The sequence below is a fragment of the Pavona decussata genome, unplaced genomic scaffold, assembly GCF_977016875.1.
Source record: "Pavona decussata unplaced genomic scaffold, jaPavDecu1.1 SCAFFOLD_245, whole genome shotgun sequence".
Lineage (NCBI taxonomy): Eukaryota > Metazoa > Cnidaria > Anthozoa > Scleractinia > Agariciidae > Pavona > Pavona decussata.
The window spans coordinates 1080026-1099722 of NW_028145650.1; the positions used below are offsets into that span (position 1 = coordinate 1080026).

At 34.3% G+C, this 19697-nt stretch overlaps 1 protein-coding gene across 1 annotated transcript in view; it reads left to right on the forward strand.

Moving 5' to 3' along the window:
- Positions 1-19697, forward strand: part of LOC146457218 (uncharacterized) — a 52408-nt gene that overhangs the window by 16922 nt on the left and 15789 nt on the right. Inside the window, exons 10-12 of the mRNA XM_085092233.1 lie at positions 17517-17654; positions 18526-18774; positions 19461-19607. Of these exons, the coding sequence (XP_084948359.1) occupies positions 17517-17654; positions 18526-18774; positions 19461-19607 (534 nt within the window). The remainder of the gene's footprint in view (positions 1-17516; positions 17655-18525; positions 18775-19460; positions 19608-19697) is intronic.

A 19697-nucleotide genomic window follows, 5' to 3' on the forward strand; every position in this document is an offset into this window, starting at 1 on the left:
GGAAGTGTGTATTGAAATCAATGGTGAACAATCAATCAAAATGCCTGAAGTTGGCTCAAAAATAAAATTTACAAATTATAATAAACAAATGCAAGCGCCATTCGTGATATACGCAGATTTTGAAGCAATCACTGAACCAATTCATGGTTGTAATCAATCTAACCAACAATCTTTTACTGAAGCTTATCAAAAACACACTGATTGCGGTTATGGTTACAAAGTTGTTTGCTGCTATGATGACAAATATTCCAAACCAATAAAATATTATCGTGGAGAAAAAGCTGTTTACAAATTTATGCAAGCAATGCTTGATGAAGTCAAATATTGCAGACAAACTATTAAATACAAATTCAATAAACCATTAGTTATGTCTCCAGAAGATAAAGACAAATTCCAAAAAGCAACATCTTGTCATATTTGTGGTAAAAAATACAAGAAAACAGATAAACGTGTCAGAGATCATTGTCATATTAATGGCGAATTCCGTGGCTCAGCCCATAATCAATGTAACAGGGATTTTACAATAACTAACAAAATCCCTGTAATATTTCATAATTTGAAAGGATATGATAGTCATTTTATAATGCAAGAAATTGGTAAAATTATTGAGACCAATACTTATGTGGATAGAAAAGGTGAAACCAGACAACACAAAATTAATGTAATCCCAAATAATATGGAGAAATACATGGCCTTCATGTTGGGTTATAATTTGGTATTTATCGATAGTTTACAGTTTATGAATCAGTCATTGGCAAATCTTGCAAAAATCTACCAGAAGATGCATACAAATATACCAATGAAGTCTTCAAAGGTGAAAAACTGCAATTAATGAAACAAAAAGGAGTTTATCCGTATGATTATATGAGTAATTTTGATAAATTCAATGATACTCAATTACCAACCAAAGATGAATTTTACAGTCAAATGAATAATACTAATATCACTGATGAAGAATACAGTCATGCACAAAATGTTTGGAATACATTTCAATTGAAAACCATGGGCGAATACCATGATTTGTATCTCCAATCTGATGTATTATTGCTGGCTGATGTATTTGAAAATTTCAGGAAAACATGTTTGGAATATTATAGATTGGATCCATGTCATTATTTTACATCTCCGGCATTATCTTGGGATGCAATGTTGAAAATGACTGAAGTCAAACTTGAATTAATCACGGATATTGATATGTATCAATTCGTTGAAAAAGGCATGCGTGGAGGAATCAGTTACATAGCCAATAGATACGGCAAAGCTAACAACAAATACATGCAAAATTGGAATCCCAATGAAACAAGTAAATATCTCATGTATTTGGATGCAAACAATCTCTATGGTTGGGCTATGTCACAATATCTTCCAACTGGGAATTTTAAATGGTTGAATAAACAACAAATAAAAAATATTAATTGGAAAACAGTTGACGCAGAAAACAAAACTGGATATTTATTGGAAGTTGATTTGGATTACCCAAATGAATTACATGATTTACACAATGATTATCCATGTGCTGCTGAACAAATCAAAGTGACAACAAATATGCTGTCAGATTATTGTAAAAGAATTGCAGATAAATTTGGAACAACAAGTGGACAAGTCAAAAAACGGATTCCAACATTGTCAAAGAAATCAAAATATGTATTGCATTATCGTAATCTACAATTGTATCGTGAATTGGGTTTGAAATTGACTAAAATCTATCGTGTATTATCCTTTAATCAAAGTCCTTGGTTGAAGACATACATTGATTTCAATACACGTCAAAGAACTAATGCAAAGAATGCTTTTGAAAAAGATTTTTTCAAATTGATGAACAATAGTGTCTTTGGGAAAACAATGGAGAATATCAGAAAACGGGAAGACATTAAACTGGTGACTAATGAGAAACAATTGATGAAAATGAATTCCAAACCAACTTTCATAAACAGCAAAATATTCAATGAAAATCTGGTTGCAGTCCATAAAATAAAGGAATCGTTAACACTCAACAGACCAGCATATGTTGGTATGTGTATCCTTGATTTGAGTAAAACACTCATGTATGACTTCCATTACAATTTCGTTAAAAACAAATATGGTAACAAAGCTAAATTACTGTTTACGGATACAGATAGTTTGACATATGAAATTGAAGCAGAAGATGTGTATCGAGATTTTTGGAATCACAAAGATATGTTTGACAACAGTGATTACAACACTGATAATCAATATTTTGATGCAACAAACAAGAAAGTAATTGGTAAATTCAAAGATGAAGCTGCTGGTGTGCCAATTGTTGAATTCGTTGGATTGAGATCCAAAATGTATTCATATATCAAAGAAAACAATAATGGTGGAAAAACAGCCAAAGGTATCAAAAAGAATGTGATCAAAAATGATATAAATCATGATGATTACAAAGATGTTCTGTTTAATGAAAAACAATTATTTCACCAAATGAAAACAATCCGCAGTAACCATCATCAATTGGGTAGTTACACAATCAATAAGACATCGTTGTCATGTTTTGATGATAAACGATATTTGTATCCTGATGGAATACACTCATTGGCCTATGGTCATTATGCTATCCAATGATAGTATCAACTTGTGATCAAAACATGGTAATAAAACTTGTGATTTTAATCTTTTTGACAATTATTTGATTTTGATATTTTTATTTCGAGATTTTTGCTCATATTTTGTGGTAAATATTTGATTTCGAGACTTCGACTCATCTTTTGTGATGAGGTATTTGGTTTATTATTTGTCACATATTTGATTTCGAGACTTTGTATCATTCTTTGTGTTTTCCATATTTTTGAAAACATTTTTGTGTAATTATATTATATACTATAGTTATACAAAAATGAAGTCCATTCTGAAAAAACCAAAAGATGTTTCCAAGCAGGTGGAATCATCTCTGTGTCAAAGCCTGCATTGCAAAGATGAATGTGAATTTTGTGGATATCATGATGAATCCAAAGTTGAAACACAACAATCAATGCCTGAATGTTGTGAATCACAAAATTTGAGAAACATGGAATGTCAAATAACGTGTGTTGCTTGTGGACAGGTTGTTGGTGAAGAATACAAAACAGAATACATCAATTTTCATGCCAATTTGTTCAAAATGTACAAGAAAACAGTGTATAATAGAAAATACCATTTGTCACATACATTAGATAAAATTATTTTGAAAAACAAGGTTGAAATCAGTTGTTCAACCAATTTCAAAATTCATAAAATATTCGTTGAAATAAACAAAATACTACCACAAATCAATGGCAAACGAAAGAGAATAATCAGTTTGAAATATCTTTTGCATAGAATATTGCAATTAATGAAAATTGATTCTTCCCAAATTGAGTTGACAAAATCCAAAAAAACAATGAAATTATACAATGTTTATTGGGATAAAATTATGGACATTATTGGCCCCCAAATCATACACATTATTAATCAAACATAAGTGAATATCTGATATTTTTTATCATATTTGTCACTCCATTTATCGACAATCGGCGAATTATCCAAAATGAAATCATCATTTTGAGTAAGCTTGTTTGTCAAATCATCTCTATCAAAATGTCCATTTCTCATTATTTCTTTTATTTCATTTAATAAATGTCCGTAAGTTTGAAAAGCATATTGGCATTGATACAACCTTATTTCAATATTTTTATGTTTCATATAAGCTTGAATTACGACAGAAACTGATGATATTGCCAATAATGAAGCTCCACTGGTTGCAATTGATGATGCAATACCACCAGTTGCAAACACAATGGATGAAATATTACCAGCAAACTCCCATTTTTTGAATCTTTTGTATGCACTTTTGTACATCCACATCTTTTTGTGATATGACATGTAATAAGCTTTCAATTCATCAATTTCTTCTGTTGATAATCGATTTGAAATATGATTGAAATCAATTATTTATTTCTTCTTTTGCATATATTATATGGTTACCTTATTTTTGATGCAATAATAGAGACCAGTTATTTGACCCAAAAACATGCATTTTTTCATCCAATTGAATGTTTTTTTCTCATTAATGGTGTACATGTATCCTTTGTCATGATGATATCTGTTGTAAAATTGGCCATAAGCATCATGTAGTATTCCATGAGACCTGATATATGGTTGCCAACCAAATAATCGATGGAGAATAGCTGTTAACCATCCATCTCCAGGTCCAATTAATCCGATTCCATCATGAATTAACTCTTTGTAAACTTCATCAGGTAAACCTGTTTTGTAATATTTTTCATGCAAATATGTGAATATTACGATACTTTTTATCTTGCATTCCTGTCTGGGCAATATTGGAATACTCAATTTACGGTGAAAATCTATCATTGATGTTCGAATGTGTTCTTGCAATTCTGGCAATTCTTTCATTATACAATTTGATTACAATATTTTTATTTAGTTATTTTATAAAATAAAGTAACGGAGTCCACGACCTAGTGGTTATTGTCAGGTAATTGTTTCCTAATATATTCAACAAAATACTTCATTGTCCAATCAGATGGATGATTGTTGAAGTAGCAATAATAGTTTTCAAATGACACATCAAAGAAGAATTCCAATTGATCAAATGATGATGACACCAAATCGGATTTGGAATGATGATATCTGTCATTTCTCCTGATATATGTGTTTGTCACAATAATCTCTTGCAATGTATTGATTCCTTTAATGTCATCTTTACTCAATAATTTTATCCATGTGTAATTTGTTTTTGGTATTGTACCACTTTTTCTTCCTATTCTCATTGCAACTTGATTGTTGAGAAACGTTACAGCTTCCTGAGCTTGTTGAGCTTTAAACTGAGCCAGAGCTTGTTGTATTTTTGTTTCAACATATGGTTTGATGATGTCCTCATTGCTGTTAATTAATTGTTGGAGTGAAATTGCATGATTTGAATTAACTCCATCTTTTATCACCAAATGTCTGTTTTCTGTATCCAAATGACCATCATCATTCAGATGGATAGATTCTCTATATTTAAATCCAACTGGTAAATTTTCATGAGTTACTGTGAATTCAATTTTATTTCCATTTTCATCAAGAATATGGTTTCCATTTTCATCTTCAATGTATGGCATTATATTAATAGTGTTGATAAATAAATTTCAAAAGTTCCTGTGACTTCTTGGTTTATAGTTGGAGAAGTAAACCCTGGACGTCTTTTAAAAATCCCCATTTGAATTATCATGGGTTTGATTGTTGTATTTGTAGTTACAAAATTTCTCCCAATTTTCATATTAAATTGTATTAAATGGGAAAATAAAGTTTTACTGTTAGCATTGGTGACAAAAGAAACTTGGTAATGATTTTTTGTATTAATTACAATATTTTTTATTTTAACCGGGCCTAATGTTCCAAATTTGAAACCATGAACATTTTCAAAAACTCCATTTTTTATGTTGCCGTTAACAACACTTGAAGTTTCAATATTTGACAACCAACTTTTATTGACAGCATGATATCTTTCAAAAAAATCAGAGTATAATACTTTCAACTCAAAAGTTCCATTAACAGCAGTTCCTGCTCCAATATTATCCAATATTGACATAGAACTAATACTGACAAATTTCCTTGATTTAGGCAAAGCGAATGTATTGCTTCCACTTATTATGTTTCCAATTCTGTGGTATGTGTCAGTGTTGGTTGTTTCACCTTGTTTTTTCCCATTTATCAAAATTTGTGCATTTGCAACTTGTTGATTGCTTTGGAAAACAACGGAGTATAGATTGAAAAAGTTATTTCCATCAGCAGCGATTTGAAAATTATTTGTTGGATTTGTTCTTTGGAAAACACCACTGGCAATAGTTCCAGTGTATTTCGTTTTGAATAAGTTGGTAAAATAACCCAAATTCATTGCTTCAGAATCATATAACGGATTTATTAAACCAGAAATAATCTTATTATTCATATCCAAATTGACTTTCATCTCCATATCTCCATTTTTATATTCAAACATGACATTGTCCAAGCCATCATACACTCCTGGATAAACGCTATCTGACCAATCTTTGACACCGTAAACAACCAGATGACATTGTACTGGAGTCGCTGTAGCTGTTCCATGCATCGTCAAATAGATGTAATTTGGAGTTTGTTTGCTGTTGTTATTGAATTGAACCAATAGCTTGCTATAAGCAGTGAAATCACGCTGTACAGCTTTGTGGATGTATGCTTCAGATGCGGTACATGATAATTGAATATTAGTCATTTCTGGTGGGTAGAATTCAAACACAATTGTGTATGTTCCAATAGCAAGAGTATAAATATTGAAACCTATCCTTGATCTGTAATCATTACTTCCACTGTCTTTAATCAATGTGATATCATAAGCTTTTTTATTCTGATGTGGGGATTGATTGAAAGCAGCTGTTCCATACACTGTGATATTGTATTCTGAACTGCTTTCATCGGTATCTGTAAGATATTTGAATTCATTTGTTTTATGGCTGCTGACAAGATGACTTTGCTCCAATTTGTCATCAAAATATTTTTTGGTAGTAGCATCATTATCATCAGTTGGTTGAGCCATATCTTTGATTTGTTTATTATTCATATCAAGGTTTCCAGTCATTGCAACACTTCCACCTTTTTTCAAATATACACTCAAATCACTTCCAACAGATGGTATTTTAGCTATTTCTGTATCAGCATATGCTTTAGTGGAAGCATCATTGGGATTGGAAGGATTTCCAAGAATCATTATTTTATGACCTCTCATATCTAAATCACCACCAATAGCATTGGGTGTTAACCTGTTGAGAAAGTTATGATCAACGTAGTGTTTATTAACAGCATCGTTATCATCAGTTGGTTGAGCCATATCTTTGATTTTATGATTGTCCATATCGAGGTCACTATTGGAGACTTTTTGTAAATATTTAGTATCACAGAAACCTAAATTAACGACATCATATGTATTTTGTATATTGGCTCCAAGATTAGTAATTTGTTGATTACCCATATCCAGATTTCCAGTCATTTCAACAGTGCCATCTTTTTTCAAATATGTAGACAAATCAGGTGATGGTATTTTTTTAATCTCATCATCGACATATTTTTTATTCGCCGCTTGATCGTTATTATCGGGTTTTAAAACACTAATATCAAAAAATGTTTTCCGTCCAGTAATATGTTGTTCTGTTGATGTAACCATTATTTCGCTTTTAGCTCGTCCACCATGGCCATCAAAGTTTTTCAAATCTGGTATATTAAGATGAATGTTTTCATAAGACTGATGCTCAGTCAATAATCGAACATCATTGGAGCTGCCAGCACCGTCTGGCGTGTCTTGTAGATAGATACTATTGGTATGAACACTTCCACTGTTGCTGTAAATTACTGCTTTATTAGCTCGCACATCACCAGGAGCATTATCCAACAATTGTATTTGGCTCTTTGTGACAACATCATTGGGATCAGCTCCTTGTTTAACATTAACAAGTTTTTTGTTTTGTATATCATAATTGCCATTTTGGGTCAATTTAAACCCTATTCCTTGAGGCCCAGCGGCTCCTTGAAGAGGAACCGTTGTGAAAGAAGACGATGAACTATGTTCGTTGAATATTCCCATTTATATCATTTGGTTATATTGTTCCATAAAAATTCCTGTTAATTCTCTTCATGGGTTTATCAACATATAGAAATGAAAATGGCTCTTTGGTTGCTTTAATGTATTTATCCTTGTCGACACCCAACTCACGGGATATCAGACCTCTTTCATTGCTGCTAGGAAAGTCATAGACACAGAAATGAGAGCAATTGAGTCGAATATCTTTTGGTGTTTTGTAGAACGATTGGCTCAGATATATAACAGAGCAGTTCTTGTGTCTGCCACGAATGAAATAATCAATCAATGGTTTCTGGTTTTTTTCACAAATAAAGTCATCAAATATCACTATCTTCTGGGCATCATCATCCTTCAATTCCTCCACTGGAATTATATCATCATTGCTACAAACAAGGACATTATACCCGACACTATTTGATATATCAGTCAATGTTTGTAGCATATCCTTGTATTTTTGTTGCTCCAAATTTTTGGCATATAAATGTATTCTATCATAATACAAAAGTGGTTTCATCAATATAGGGTACAATAAATTTGTCTTTCCAGATCCTGAATTACCACATATCAACATCCGAAACGTGTCACTTGGCATGTAACCATACAATCTTTTGAAATTAGTGTTTTTATCATGTCTATTATAATTTGGGATTTCCATGTATATCAATACATTATATAAGTTAATAATATAATGGTTCTACAAAGATTAAAACAACTATCTGAAGCCAAGATTAAGGCTGGAACAATAACCAAACAAGTTAGAGATACATTGAAGGAGTACAAGCATGATAAACAAGATTTACAACAAAGTTTATCAGAAACTTTCAAACCAATTATTAAAGCTCAAGAGGAAACAAAACAAACAATTGATGAAAAACAAGACAAACTGATTGAACAATTGGAGAAAAACCAAAAAGCGTTGACTTCAGGTTTGGAAGACATTGCTATGTTAACTTATCAGCCTGAAACAAAACCACAATTACCAGAATCAAAGTTACCAATTGGCTATCAACCAGCAATGTCAAATTTGGATGCTGGTTTTGATGATGATGAGTTCCAAAAATTGATTCAATACGATCTTGCACCTCCGAGTTCTGTTCTCCAAGCTTCTATGCAAGGAGATATTGACATCAAGGATTACGATGCTAATATTGGCAAAATGTTGAAAAAACTTGGAATAAAGAAGGGCCCTTTATCCAAGGGCCAAGGAAAGACCAAGAATAAAGACAAAATTGATAAAATAGATGAAGATATAAAATTATTGCAAAAATACAGAGGGCGCATTAAAATAATCCCAGAAGGAATGAAAACCATCAAAAAAGGTTCTGGTTATACTCAACCAAAGAGAAATGTATACAAAATATCATCTTCTGGGAAATATGGTGGACTGATGATTGATATTCCAAAATTAATGGGACAACTCAGACTTGTGGCAACAAAAGATAAACGCAAAGTTATGGACAAAAAGGTTGATTTCGATACAATCGATTTATTGACCAAGAGATTTAATTCAAAGAAGAAATACAGTGATATTGCCAAAATGGTATTTGATGAATTGAACCAACTCAGTGAGATTCCAATCCATAAATCCAGCAAAAAATTCAAGAAATTGGGCTCTGGTGTTGTTTATTTCAATGATCCTAATGATTTGATTGACAGAATGGAATTGCTTGGTGGATCCATTTTGGCTGGCAATAATGGAGTCAAAGAGGAATTTTCACAAATAGCCCATAAATTGAATCAACTTGGCTTGATAAACAACGAACAGTCATTGATTTATTGCAACAATATATAATCAAATAATATATGCAAGAAAGGGCGATACATATTTCATCTGTTAACCGACAAAAAATAGGTCGAAGTCGGCCTGAAGACTTTATTATCAAATTTGATCCACCATTGAAGCTTGACACAACAATGAGACATGAGCTAGCTGTTGATCGAGTTTCAATGACATATTCATGGCATAATGTCAATGCAGGATACAACAATAATACAATAAAATACAGCCCAGATAATGGTACAAATTGGAAGACAATCACATTTGTTGATGGAATGTATTCATATGATGATCTTGATGATTATATCACTCAATCAATAATTCAAAATGAAGATAAACCATCTTCCAGCAAGGGCATCAATCTATATTTTGTGCTTTCATCATATAGAGTTGTCATTGAGCTGGACAACCAATGGAAGCTTGATATTAGAAACTCTAATTTTGGGGCGCTTATTGGATTTGAACCAAAGTTAATTAACCAAACTGAACATGGGACAAAATTGCCAAATATTACCAATGATATTGACGTTTTGAACATTAATTGTGATATAATAACTGATAGCCTCAGTGATGTACGATTCACAAATACACTGATAATGATACCTACTGACAATTTAACAAGGAGTTATCCATTTACTTTTGAGCCAAAAAGAGCATTATTCAGCCCAGTTTCCAAGTCAATTATTTCAGAAATGGGGATAACAGTGACTGACGCTTTGGGTCGGCCAATTGACTTGAATGGCATTGACTGGTTCATGAGCTTGATTCTCAGGTCTAGTTTAATATAATATATCAATATATGGTACGACAAAGTGAATTTAAGCCACGTTTTGACCCAGAATTGGGTCGTTATGCGATGAAACATATTCATGGTGAAGGAATTATGGATGTTTTCAGATCAGTTGGATCAAAACTTTTCGGAAAAACAGCAAAAGAATTAGCTAAGAAAGGAGCCAAAACTGCAGCTGAAAAAGCAGTCACCAAAACTGGTGAGTTTGCTGGTAATAAAGCAGGAGATAAAATAATTCAATTATTGAGCAAAAAACAACCTTCCAAAACAAAATCAGTGACAATGAGCCAACCAAAAATGGAGCAGCCACTGACTGATTTTCAAATAGCTGAGAGAGTCAATAGGATGATATCCGGTGGAAAACTCAAAAGAAGGAGAAAATGAAAATAATGTAACATATCTGTATAAATGAAATCATTCAGAAATCCAAAATACATTTAGAGATACGAAGATGTCTTCTTCCAATTGGAGACACCATTGAATACTGGTAATCCAGGAAATAATAGGTCACAAAAGCAAGATGGTTATCGTTTTGTTGTTGACAACACAGGAGAAGTAACACCATTTGATTGGTATAATGCAAGAATATCAGTTGGTTTTAAAGTCCAAACAATGCAGAATGCAAATATAGCAGCTGAAGACCATAATGGTATTGTTAATGGTTCACACAGTCTTATACATGATTTCGATGTAAGATTGAATGGTGAAATGGTATATGATTGTAATGATGCAAATCATTGTGTAAATATTAAGAATCTATTGGAATATAGTCCAGGATATGCTCAATCGACAGCAACAAATGATTTTTTCTATTTGGATACAAGCCGGCACGCTGAAGAACGATCGCCTGAAGACAACTACAATAAAGGATTTGCTGCAAGAAAAGCACTTTTGGGTCTATCAGTGGTTGTCAATACAGAAATACCATTGAATCGATACTCATTCTTTGAAGCATTGATGGATGAGTTATTACCATCAACAAGATTGGAATTAAATTTGCAGATTGAATCTGATGCCAACCTTATTTGGCAAGCTGGGGCTGATTGTCGTGTAATGATTACTAGAATGGAGCTTATTGTGCCACGAATCACTTTCAATTCAGAAGGACAATCACTGTATATGAGTCAGTTTTTGAAGCCACATAAATGGGTTTATTTGCGAGAAAATATTGAGAGAAGTAATTCTTCAACACAAAGAAGTGGTAATTTTCAGATAACAAGTGGGATTTCAAAGCCAAGACATGTGTTTGTTTTCATTATCAATGATGCAAATCTTGCTGCACAAACAGTAAATCCATTTTTGTACAATACATTTAGTGTATCAACAGATCCCAGAACATTGCTAAATTGTCATTTATCTGTGGCTAATGGCAATGAATATCCTGATGTACATTACACTCCAGAGGCTGATTTGACTCGAGTTTACAGAGATGTCCTCAAATATGTGCATGCAAATAATGAATACAGTCAGGGGACTTTGTTGAATATCAATAACTTCAAAACACTATTCCCATTCTTGTATTTCGATTTAACAAAACAAAAAATGGATATCAAAGATGGTACCACAAAGCTGACATTCCACTATGAATTATCTGGCACAACTGCAACTGCATATTCAGTTTATGCATTGACATTATATGAACAAGACGCTGAGCTCATTCAAAAAGATGGCAAACTATTGTTTCGATAAATGGAATAAATTTTTAATGTAACGTTAGTTATATAAAAGATATGACAACTTATCATTCACATGGAGTAAACCTATCAATTGGGCAAAAAGATAAACTAGCAAAAGCATTAAAAAACAATTCAGCAATAACAATAAGATTATCAAATTCTGAATTAACTGGTCCGGATCAGCTGATGTTAACCAATACACAAATAAATAGGTTGAAAAAGGCAATGCAAAACAAAACTGGAGCAGATATTAAAATAAGCAAAACACAGATACGAAAAGCTGTACAACAAGGAGGCAGTCTTTGGTCATCATTATTCAAAATTGGCACAAAATTACTACCAATGGCAGCAAAAGCAGTTGGACCATTAGCTACTGGAGCACTTTCTGGACTTGCAAATGTTGGAGTCAATAAAATATTTGGTAGAGGACAAGTTGGTGGTTTCCTCATTCCTCAAAATAAAATTGATCAATTAATGAAATACAAAGATTGGCTCACTGAAGCACAAAAGAAGCAAATTGTCAATGCAATACATACTGGTGGACAGATTGTAATTAAACCAACTAAGACACAATCAGGAGGTTTTTTGGGTACTTTACTGGCTTCAATTGGCATTCCAATGGTTTTGAATGCATTAATGGGTAAAGGGTTGCAGGTGGATAGAAGTAGATCCAGAAGATCGGTCCCAGTTTTTGTTCCAAACACAACCAAAAAAGATGGTGGTTTGGTCCTACCAGTTAATTATAGGCCGCCTCCATTTTTCGGTACATGGGATTAATATGGCAAAGGGAAAAAAAAAACAAAAAAAGGAAAAGGTCTGTTGTTAGGCAAAAACAGTCCATTCAAGGGGATTCCATTAATCGGAGACATTCTGTGAAATTCATAAATAAACCACTCAGTAACTTTGAACTCATTGATTGGGTCAAAAAACTCAAAATAAAACACTTCAGAGGCATTTACAGCAGAGATAATCTACCACAAAAGATGAAAAAAGATGAAGTTGGTATCATTAACCTGGATTCACAGATTGGACCAGGTACACATTGGGTTGCGTATCGAAACGGAGACAAATATGTAGAATATTTTGATAGTTTTGGGTTAATTATGCCAAAAGAAATTATGCAATTTATGTCAACAAGTGGCAAACGATTAATGTATTCAGGTGATGAAATCCAGGAAAGAGATTCAGTATTATGTGGCTATTGGTGTTTGTATTATTTATTTGAGAGACAAAAGGGTACAAGTATATTGAAAACAATCCACAATGCACATTTTTACATGAACAATCAAGGTGTCAATCATAATTTTATAATCCAATATTTTAAAAAATTATCTAATCAATTTGTATAATGGTTGATATAAGATATTGTGAAGAGTGTGATGAATACACAGAATTTTCAGGAAAATTATGTTTATGGTGTACATTGGTAACAGATTCTGAGTCAGAGGATTATGAGACGGATTATGAGTCTGACTCTGATGATAATTAATCTAATATAGTGATATAAAATGGTCAAATCATATTGTGTTAAACAAAAGAAAGAAACTGAATGTGTTCAGCCTGCAGGTTACAAGCAAGCCAAAAATGATCGGCTCATGTTCTTCTGTACATGTGCTGAATGTGGTATAACTAAAACCAAATTTGTTAAAAAACAGGGAAACTAAATAGCCCGTTCGAAGGGGCGGGCATAATGGATACTTTAGCATCAACTGGTGCTGATATGTTAATTCAACATGCATTACCATGGATGGGAAAGAAAGCAGTTGAAATGGGTCGATATTATGGGTCTGAAGCTCTCAGAAACCCTAAATTGCAGAAAAAAGCTATTGATTATGCTATCTCTAAAGCAACACCTTTTGTTCAAAAGACTGGATCAGAGATGTTTGATAAATTATCAACCAAAGTAAGGCCAAAAAGAAGGTACAAAACTGACCGAAAAGAACTTGATGGTGGTAATTTGAATACAATTTTGGAACAACTCGGTACACCAGGCAACGTTGCATCGAAGTCGATGGATGTTGTTGGAACATTAATTCCATCAACAAAGGAAGTCTTTGATAGATACAAATCTGGAGACATTGCCAAAAGTGCATTTAGCACAGATACTGGCATATTATCGAGTCAATTTTGGTCTGGCAAGGCTGGGAAAAAGACATTAGAAAAATACAAAGATTATCCTTGTGAAAGCATGGTAAAAATTGGAAGCAAATATCACAACACACCGAAATGCTCAAGTTATGATGCAATTGGTTGGCACCCACCAAATTGGGATGAGTATGAAAAGGGAATCAAAGGACGACCCAAAAGCGGTGGTTCAATTGATATACACAAAATGATTGGTAAGCTCCCAAAACCCAAAGCTGGGTGGGTATTACCTGGTCATAAATACACTGGTCCATACAATGATTTGGAAAATCAAGTCAAATATAACCCCAAAACAGGGCAAATATTGGAAATATATGATAAACCAACAGGCAAAACAGATGCAATAGCCATGCAACATGATGTTGATTATTCAGTCTGCAAAGATGACAAAAAATGTAAATTAAAAGCTGACAAAAAGATGGTAAAGTCATTGGATGCTGTTCCATATTCCGAACGACAATGGGGACATTGGTTGGCAAGAAATGCAATAAATACAAAACAGAAACTGGGTCTTGGGGTTCCAAAAAACGTCAAAAGCCGTCGTGTAAAGAGGAAAACTGGCAAGAAAAATTAGCTAATGAGCTGCATAAACCCATAAGACGTAACTTTACTCGGCGGCGTGTTATTGTAAATAATATTGATGAAATATGGGCTGCTGACCTTGTTGAAATGCAACAATTCAGTAAATGGAATAAAGGTAGTAGGTATCTTCTAATGACTATAGATGTTTTCAGTAAATACGGTTGGATTGTTCCATTAAAAGATAAAAAAGGTGAGACCATAACTAAAGCATAACAAAGCATATTCAAAGAGGGTCGAAAACCAAAGTATCTGTGGACTGATAAAGGCTCAGAGTTCTACAACAAACATTTCAAAGACTTGCTCAATAAACATAACATTACACTGTATTCGACTGAAAATGAAGAGAAGTCATCAGTTGTTGAGCGCTGGAATCGAACGATTAAAAATAAAATGTGGAAACGATTCACTGCTCAAGGCAATACAATGTATCTGGATATTTTGCCTGAAATATTGAAGCAGTATAATAACACTAAACACAGTTCAATAAAAATGACACCGACAGAAGCATCTAAGAAAAAGGATAAAGGGACTGTTTACTTCAATCTATTTGGCAATTTAACACAATCGTCATCCCAAGCAAAATTCCAAGTTGGTGAAAAGGTTAGAATATCAAAGTATAAAAGAAAGCTGTTTGATCGAGGTTATACAGAAAACTGGTCAGAAGAGGTCTTCATTATCGATAAAATACAATACACGAATCCAATCACTTATAAACTGAAAGATCTCAATAATGAAGAGATACAAGGCAGCTTTTATGAACCAGAATTATTGAAAGCCAAACAGGAGATATTCAGAATCGATAAAGTCATCAGGAGAGATTACAAGAAGAAACAAGCTTTGATAAAGTGAAAAGGATGCAATGATACCTTTAATTCTTGGATCCCAATCAAGGATTTAGTCGATTTGCAAAAATAAATAAGCTCATTTCACGGCCTCACGAATATTCGTTAGCGAGTCGATCCAATAAAAAAATCTATTGTTGTGTGCAAGATAAGTGCAAGATAAATGATATTCTTACCTCAAGAAGCGTCTACAAACATCAGAACGATGAAAGTGGAGAAATAAATGTCCAAAAAATCCCAAAACAGGAACCATAAACATGAAAACACAAGCTCTTCACAAAATGGCGACAAAATGGCCGACACGTGTATTAACAAACTAGTGTCCAGTCCGCTTTGGGTTGTGTCATCGTGAACATGCACGAAAGCGCATGCGTGTTAATCCAAATCAAGCAATATTACGCAATATACAGAAAAATAGCACCACAAGTGTAAAAATTTCAGAACTGAGTGTAATATATAGGTAATCAGGCCATTATTATATTAGTTCACAAACTCTGGTGAAACTTTAGGGTGGTGTCAGTTGGCCCCTGACTGAAACCTGTTTAACGGCTTGTGCAGATGGTGAATTACTGAGTAGTGTGGGATGTCTTCCAGTAGACGGTACCTCCAGGGTGAGCCCGCTCAGGCGCTACTGGTTTACAGCGGGGTGCTCAGAGTTCGTCCCAGGACTCAACCTCTATCCCAGAGGTAAACTGGGAAGGGACAGCCGCCTTGTCAGCGGCGGGAAAAAGACCTGGCTGGGGCCAGGCAAGTGAACAGCCAACCGAGCACCCCACGTTCAGGGTTTTGTCCATTTTCGTGACAAGTCACACAACGTCACGCGTGACAGTAACGGCATCCAGTCACACAACAACCATAAATTTGAATTATTTATGATTATTTTTTTCTTCATTACAGGTTAATTATATCCAAATTGGTGTTCAAAAATATTGTATTCATCATTCAAATCAGCGATTGATGAGTTGGTTGGATTTAATCGATGATTGTTTGTGAGTTGGGGGTCAGTTTGGTGTCATTTATGAAAAACGTAAATTTAGGTTTTTGAGAAACCGAGGATAAAAATTTAGGTTTTTCAAAAACCGAGGATTTAGGTTTCTAGGTTTTTGACGTCTCCGTTGCAGGAGTTAGGTGTTGAATTCAAAGGCTGAAAACCCAAGGTCATGCATAAATCCAAGATGGCGGCCAAAAAGGTATGAATTCAGTGATATTTTCAAAAGTGTTCCAAAAGCGTCAAATATCTAACTACTCATGACAACTTATAGGTTTTAATACCTCTTAACCAATGGTTAGCGCTAACCATGCTTCGAGCAACTCAGCCCAGAGGTCACATTCACGAAGCCGTCCTAAGTTTAGATGTACCTTACTATTGCTTACTAGCCGGTATTGTTTCTTAACAAAACCCCATATTTGTTGGAATAATGGCATACTATTGTTCAGAAACAGTACTCAAGGCTGGTTCTCATATAATTGCTACGATCGTTACGATCGCTATGATCACTGCCAAATGCGACCAGCAATCCCAGCAATGATAACGATCGCAACGATTGCTTTGATTCTCATATGATCGCTACGATCGCTGACATGTTTCTGAAGTTACATTTTTGTGTTGAATTATGGGATACAAAGTCGAATGTTGTAATGACTTGTGGGATATTTCCAGTCTCTACGATTGCTACGATTGCAGAAACCAATTCTCATATGGTCGTTTTGATCACTATGATCGCTACGATCGCGCAACACCGATCGCTACGATCGTCGAGATAGAAATTTTACTATGTCAGAGATCGTGATCGCTGTGATCGCTACGATCATTAAGATCGCTATGATCGCCGAACAGAGCGATTCTCATATGATCGCTGGGATCGCTGGTCGCATCAGTTTTGCAGCGATCACAGCGATCGTAACGATCGTAGCGATTATATGAGAACCAGCCTTTAGGATGCATCTTAGCGTCGTTGGCTTATTCGCCCACAACAGCGTTTGAAAATCAAATTCACCAATCCTCTGTCATTAGAGTACCAAAGGTTTGGCTTAGGTGCCCTTTGTAGTCTTTAACACAATGCAAACGTCGGTGTCAAATGCAGTGCTTGGTACAGTTTTCGTCTTTTTCCAGCTTTGCAGGAGATGAAAAATCAAATGAGAGGAAATCTTACTTTTTGTTCTAATGGCCGTCAGTTGGAATCATCAAACTTACAATGCAGTGGCGCTAACAACTGCCTGCAAAATTTCTATATCCAGAACTGTTCCTCAGGTAATAATATATTATTATTTTGACATCTTTAATTGCTTTGAGACAGGAAGACTAATCTAGAAAAAAGATAAGGGAGTTTTCATTCCCTTTCAGCTAATTGTTATCACCCAGCTAGTAACCCGCCACGATTAGGCTAAGCTACCTGCGGGTTGTAGTATACTTAATCTTTAATGCAATAAGGTAATTGTAATTTGAACAATATACATTAAACAAGTTATGTACGAATGCGTAAAAGAATTTATTACACCCATTTTGAAATCACTGGTGATCCTTGCAATCTGATTGGCTATCAATAGTGCGATTTATTCCTGAATTGTACCATTTTTTTTATCTAAATCGCATCCTTTCTTTAGCGCATCAAAATGGAAATAAAGTAAGAAAAATAGAATGTAATATTGACAATAAAACTCTGTAATTTCAAAATAGGTGTAATAAAGTGGTAATTGAACTTTGTGTCGTGCAATTTTGGTCTGAAATCATACTTGTGATTTCAAATCAAACTCGCGCTACGCGCTCGTTTGATTTTGAAATCACGCGTATGATTTCAGACCAAATTGCACTCCACTCAGTTCAATTATTATTACAAATTCAAAGCAATTGAGTTCTTATTACTTCACTGGCATTCCTTGCGATCTCCTCAGTAAGCAATCAGAATTCTGTTGCGGTTTCTGAGTATAGTTTTGCCGCCATCCTCAAATATTAATGTACAAAAATCATGCGAACTTTATTTGATCATTGTGAATTTTTTTCTTCTCGCATTAAACTGAAATAGCCTGCAGCCTATGTTTTTAGTTTTGTGTTGTTTTGTTTTTGTTTTATTTTTCTTTATTGAAAACATTGATTCTCACCTTTTGTTTGATTTAATCATTAGAGGTCACGTGTCAAGACGAGGATTCTAACCAGTACTTTGAAGGGGCCACGTGGTCTGTTGGTGCCTGCATGCGGTGCTCATGCATAAGCGGCAAGATTCAGTGCTCAAGGAAAGTAGTGTTTGTATCATTCCTGAACCTAACTCCTAACAGGAATCAACTTGCAAGTAGTCTGAACTTCATGGCGCATTGCAACCAACCGGAATGCAATGTGGCAAGATATATGAAGACAAATAAAGGAGTTTGTAATGGTGAGTTACTGTTATACCAAAGAAATACACACAAAGTTGACAATAAACATTGGAAAATGTCCTTCGAATTATTTTAGGACCTAGTTCAATCTGTGACCACGATCCAAAGCTAAAAAGAACGGCTCACAATATCGGCCGAATGGAGTATTGAGCAAACACCGTACAGAAATAATGGCTCCTAGCCCTGAAATAATCTGAAAAAATCGGGGAAGAAGGTTTCGTTACTTTTAAAACACGTTCGGCGACTTACATTTTCAGCTTAAGAACCTTAGGAGTTCAAATTGTGTTAGCTTAAACAAAGTTGCATTTGAAAAGGCCATGAAACGATCTAAGAACACAGGAAACCATATTTGAAGTATTTTGCTTAAATACTCTCGTTGGCTGCCCCTGATTCGTGCGTGGTTTTTTAAAATCTTTTATTAACCATCTCCGCCTCGCGCTCCATTGCCACCGACCAATCCGTTTAACATCTCTTTGACAACTTATTGATGGTTTTTCTGTCACGTGGCCAATTACATGACAGGACGGCTTAAAATTTGACAATGTTGACTGATATAGCTGTTTATTTAGTTAAAATAGCAAGATAAAGGGTACATGTGCTAAAATGCACGTTATAGACTATTAATAATTGTACCGAAGATCTGTAAAAATCGAAATTTAACAGAGAAACGTTTGCTATGATCAAGCTTGCAGATGGAATGGTAAATTGTATTACGACGGCGATCACTGGAAAGAAAATGGCGTGGATTTTTACTGCCTCACGACCGATCAAAGAGTGAGGCCTGGCTGCTATATCGAGAACACCCGAGTGACGTGCACAGGAGCGATACCAGGTTTGTGCATATATGACGGTTTTGAGTTCATTGTCAAGTAATTAAGCTGTTTGGTAGTCGAAAGAAACATGCTTGTTCTTAATCTAGTTC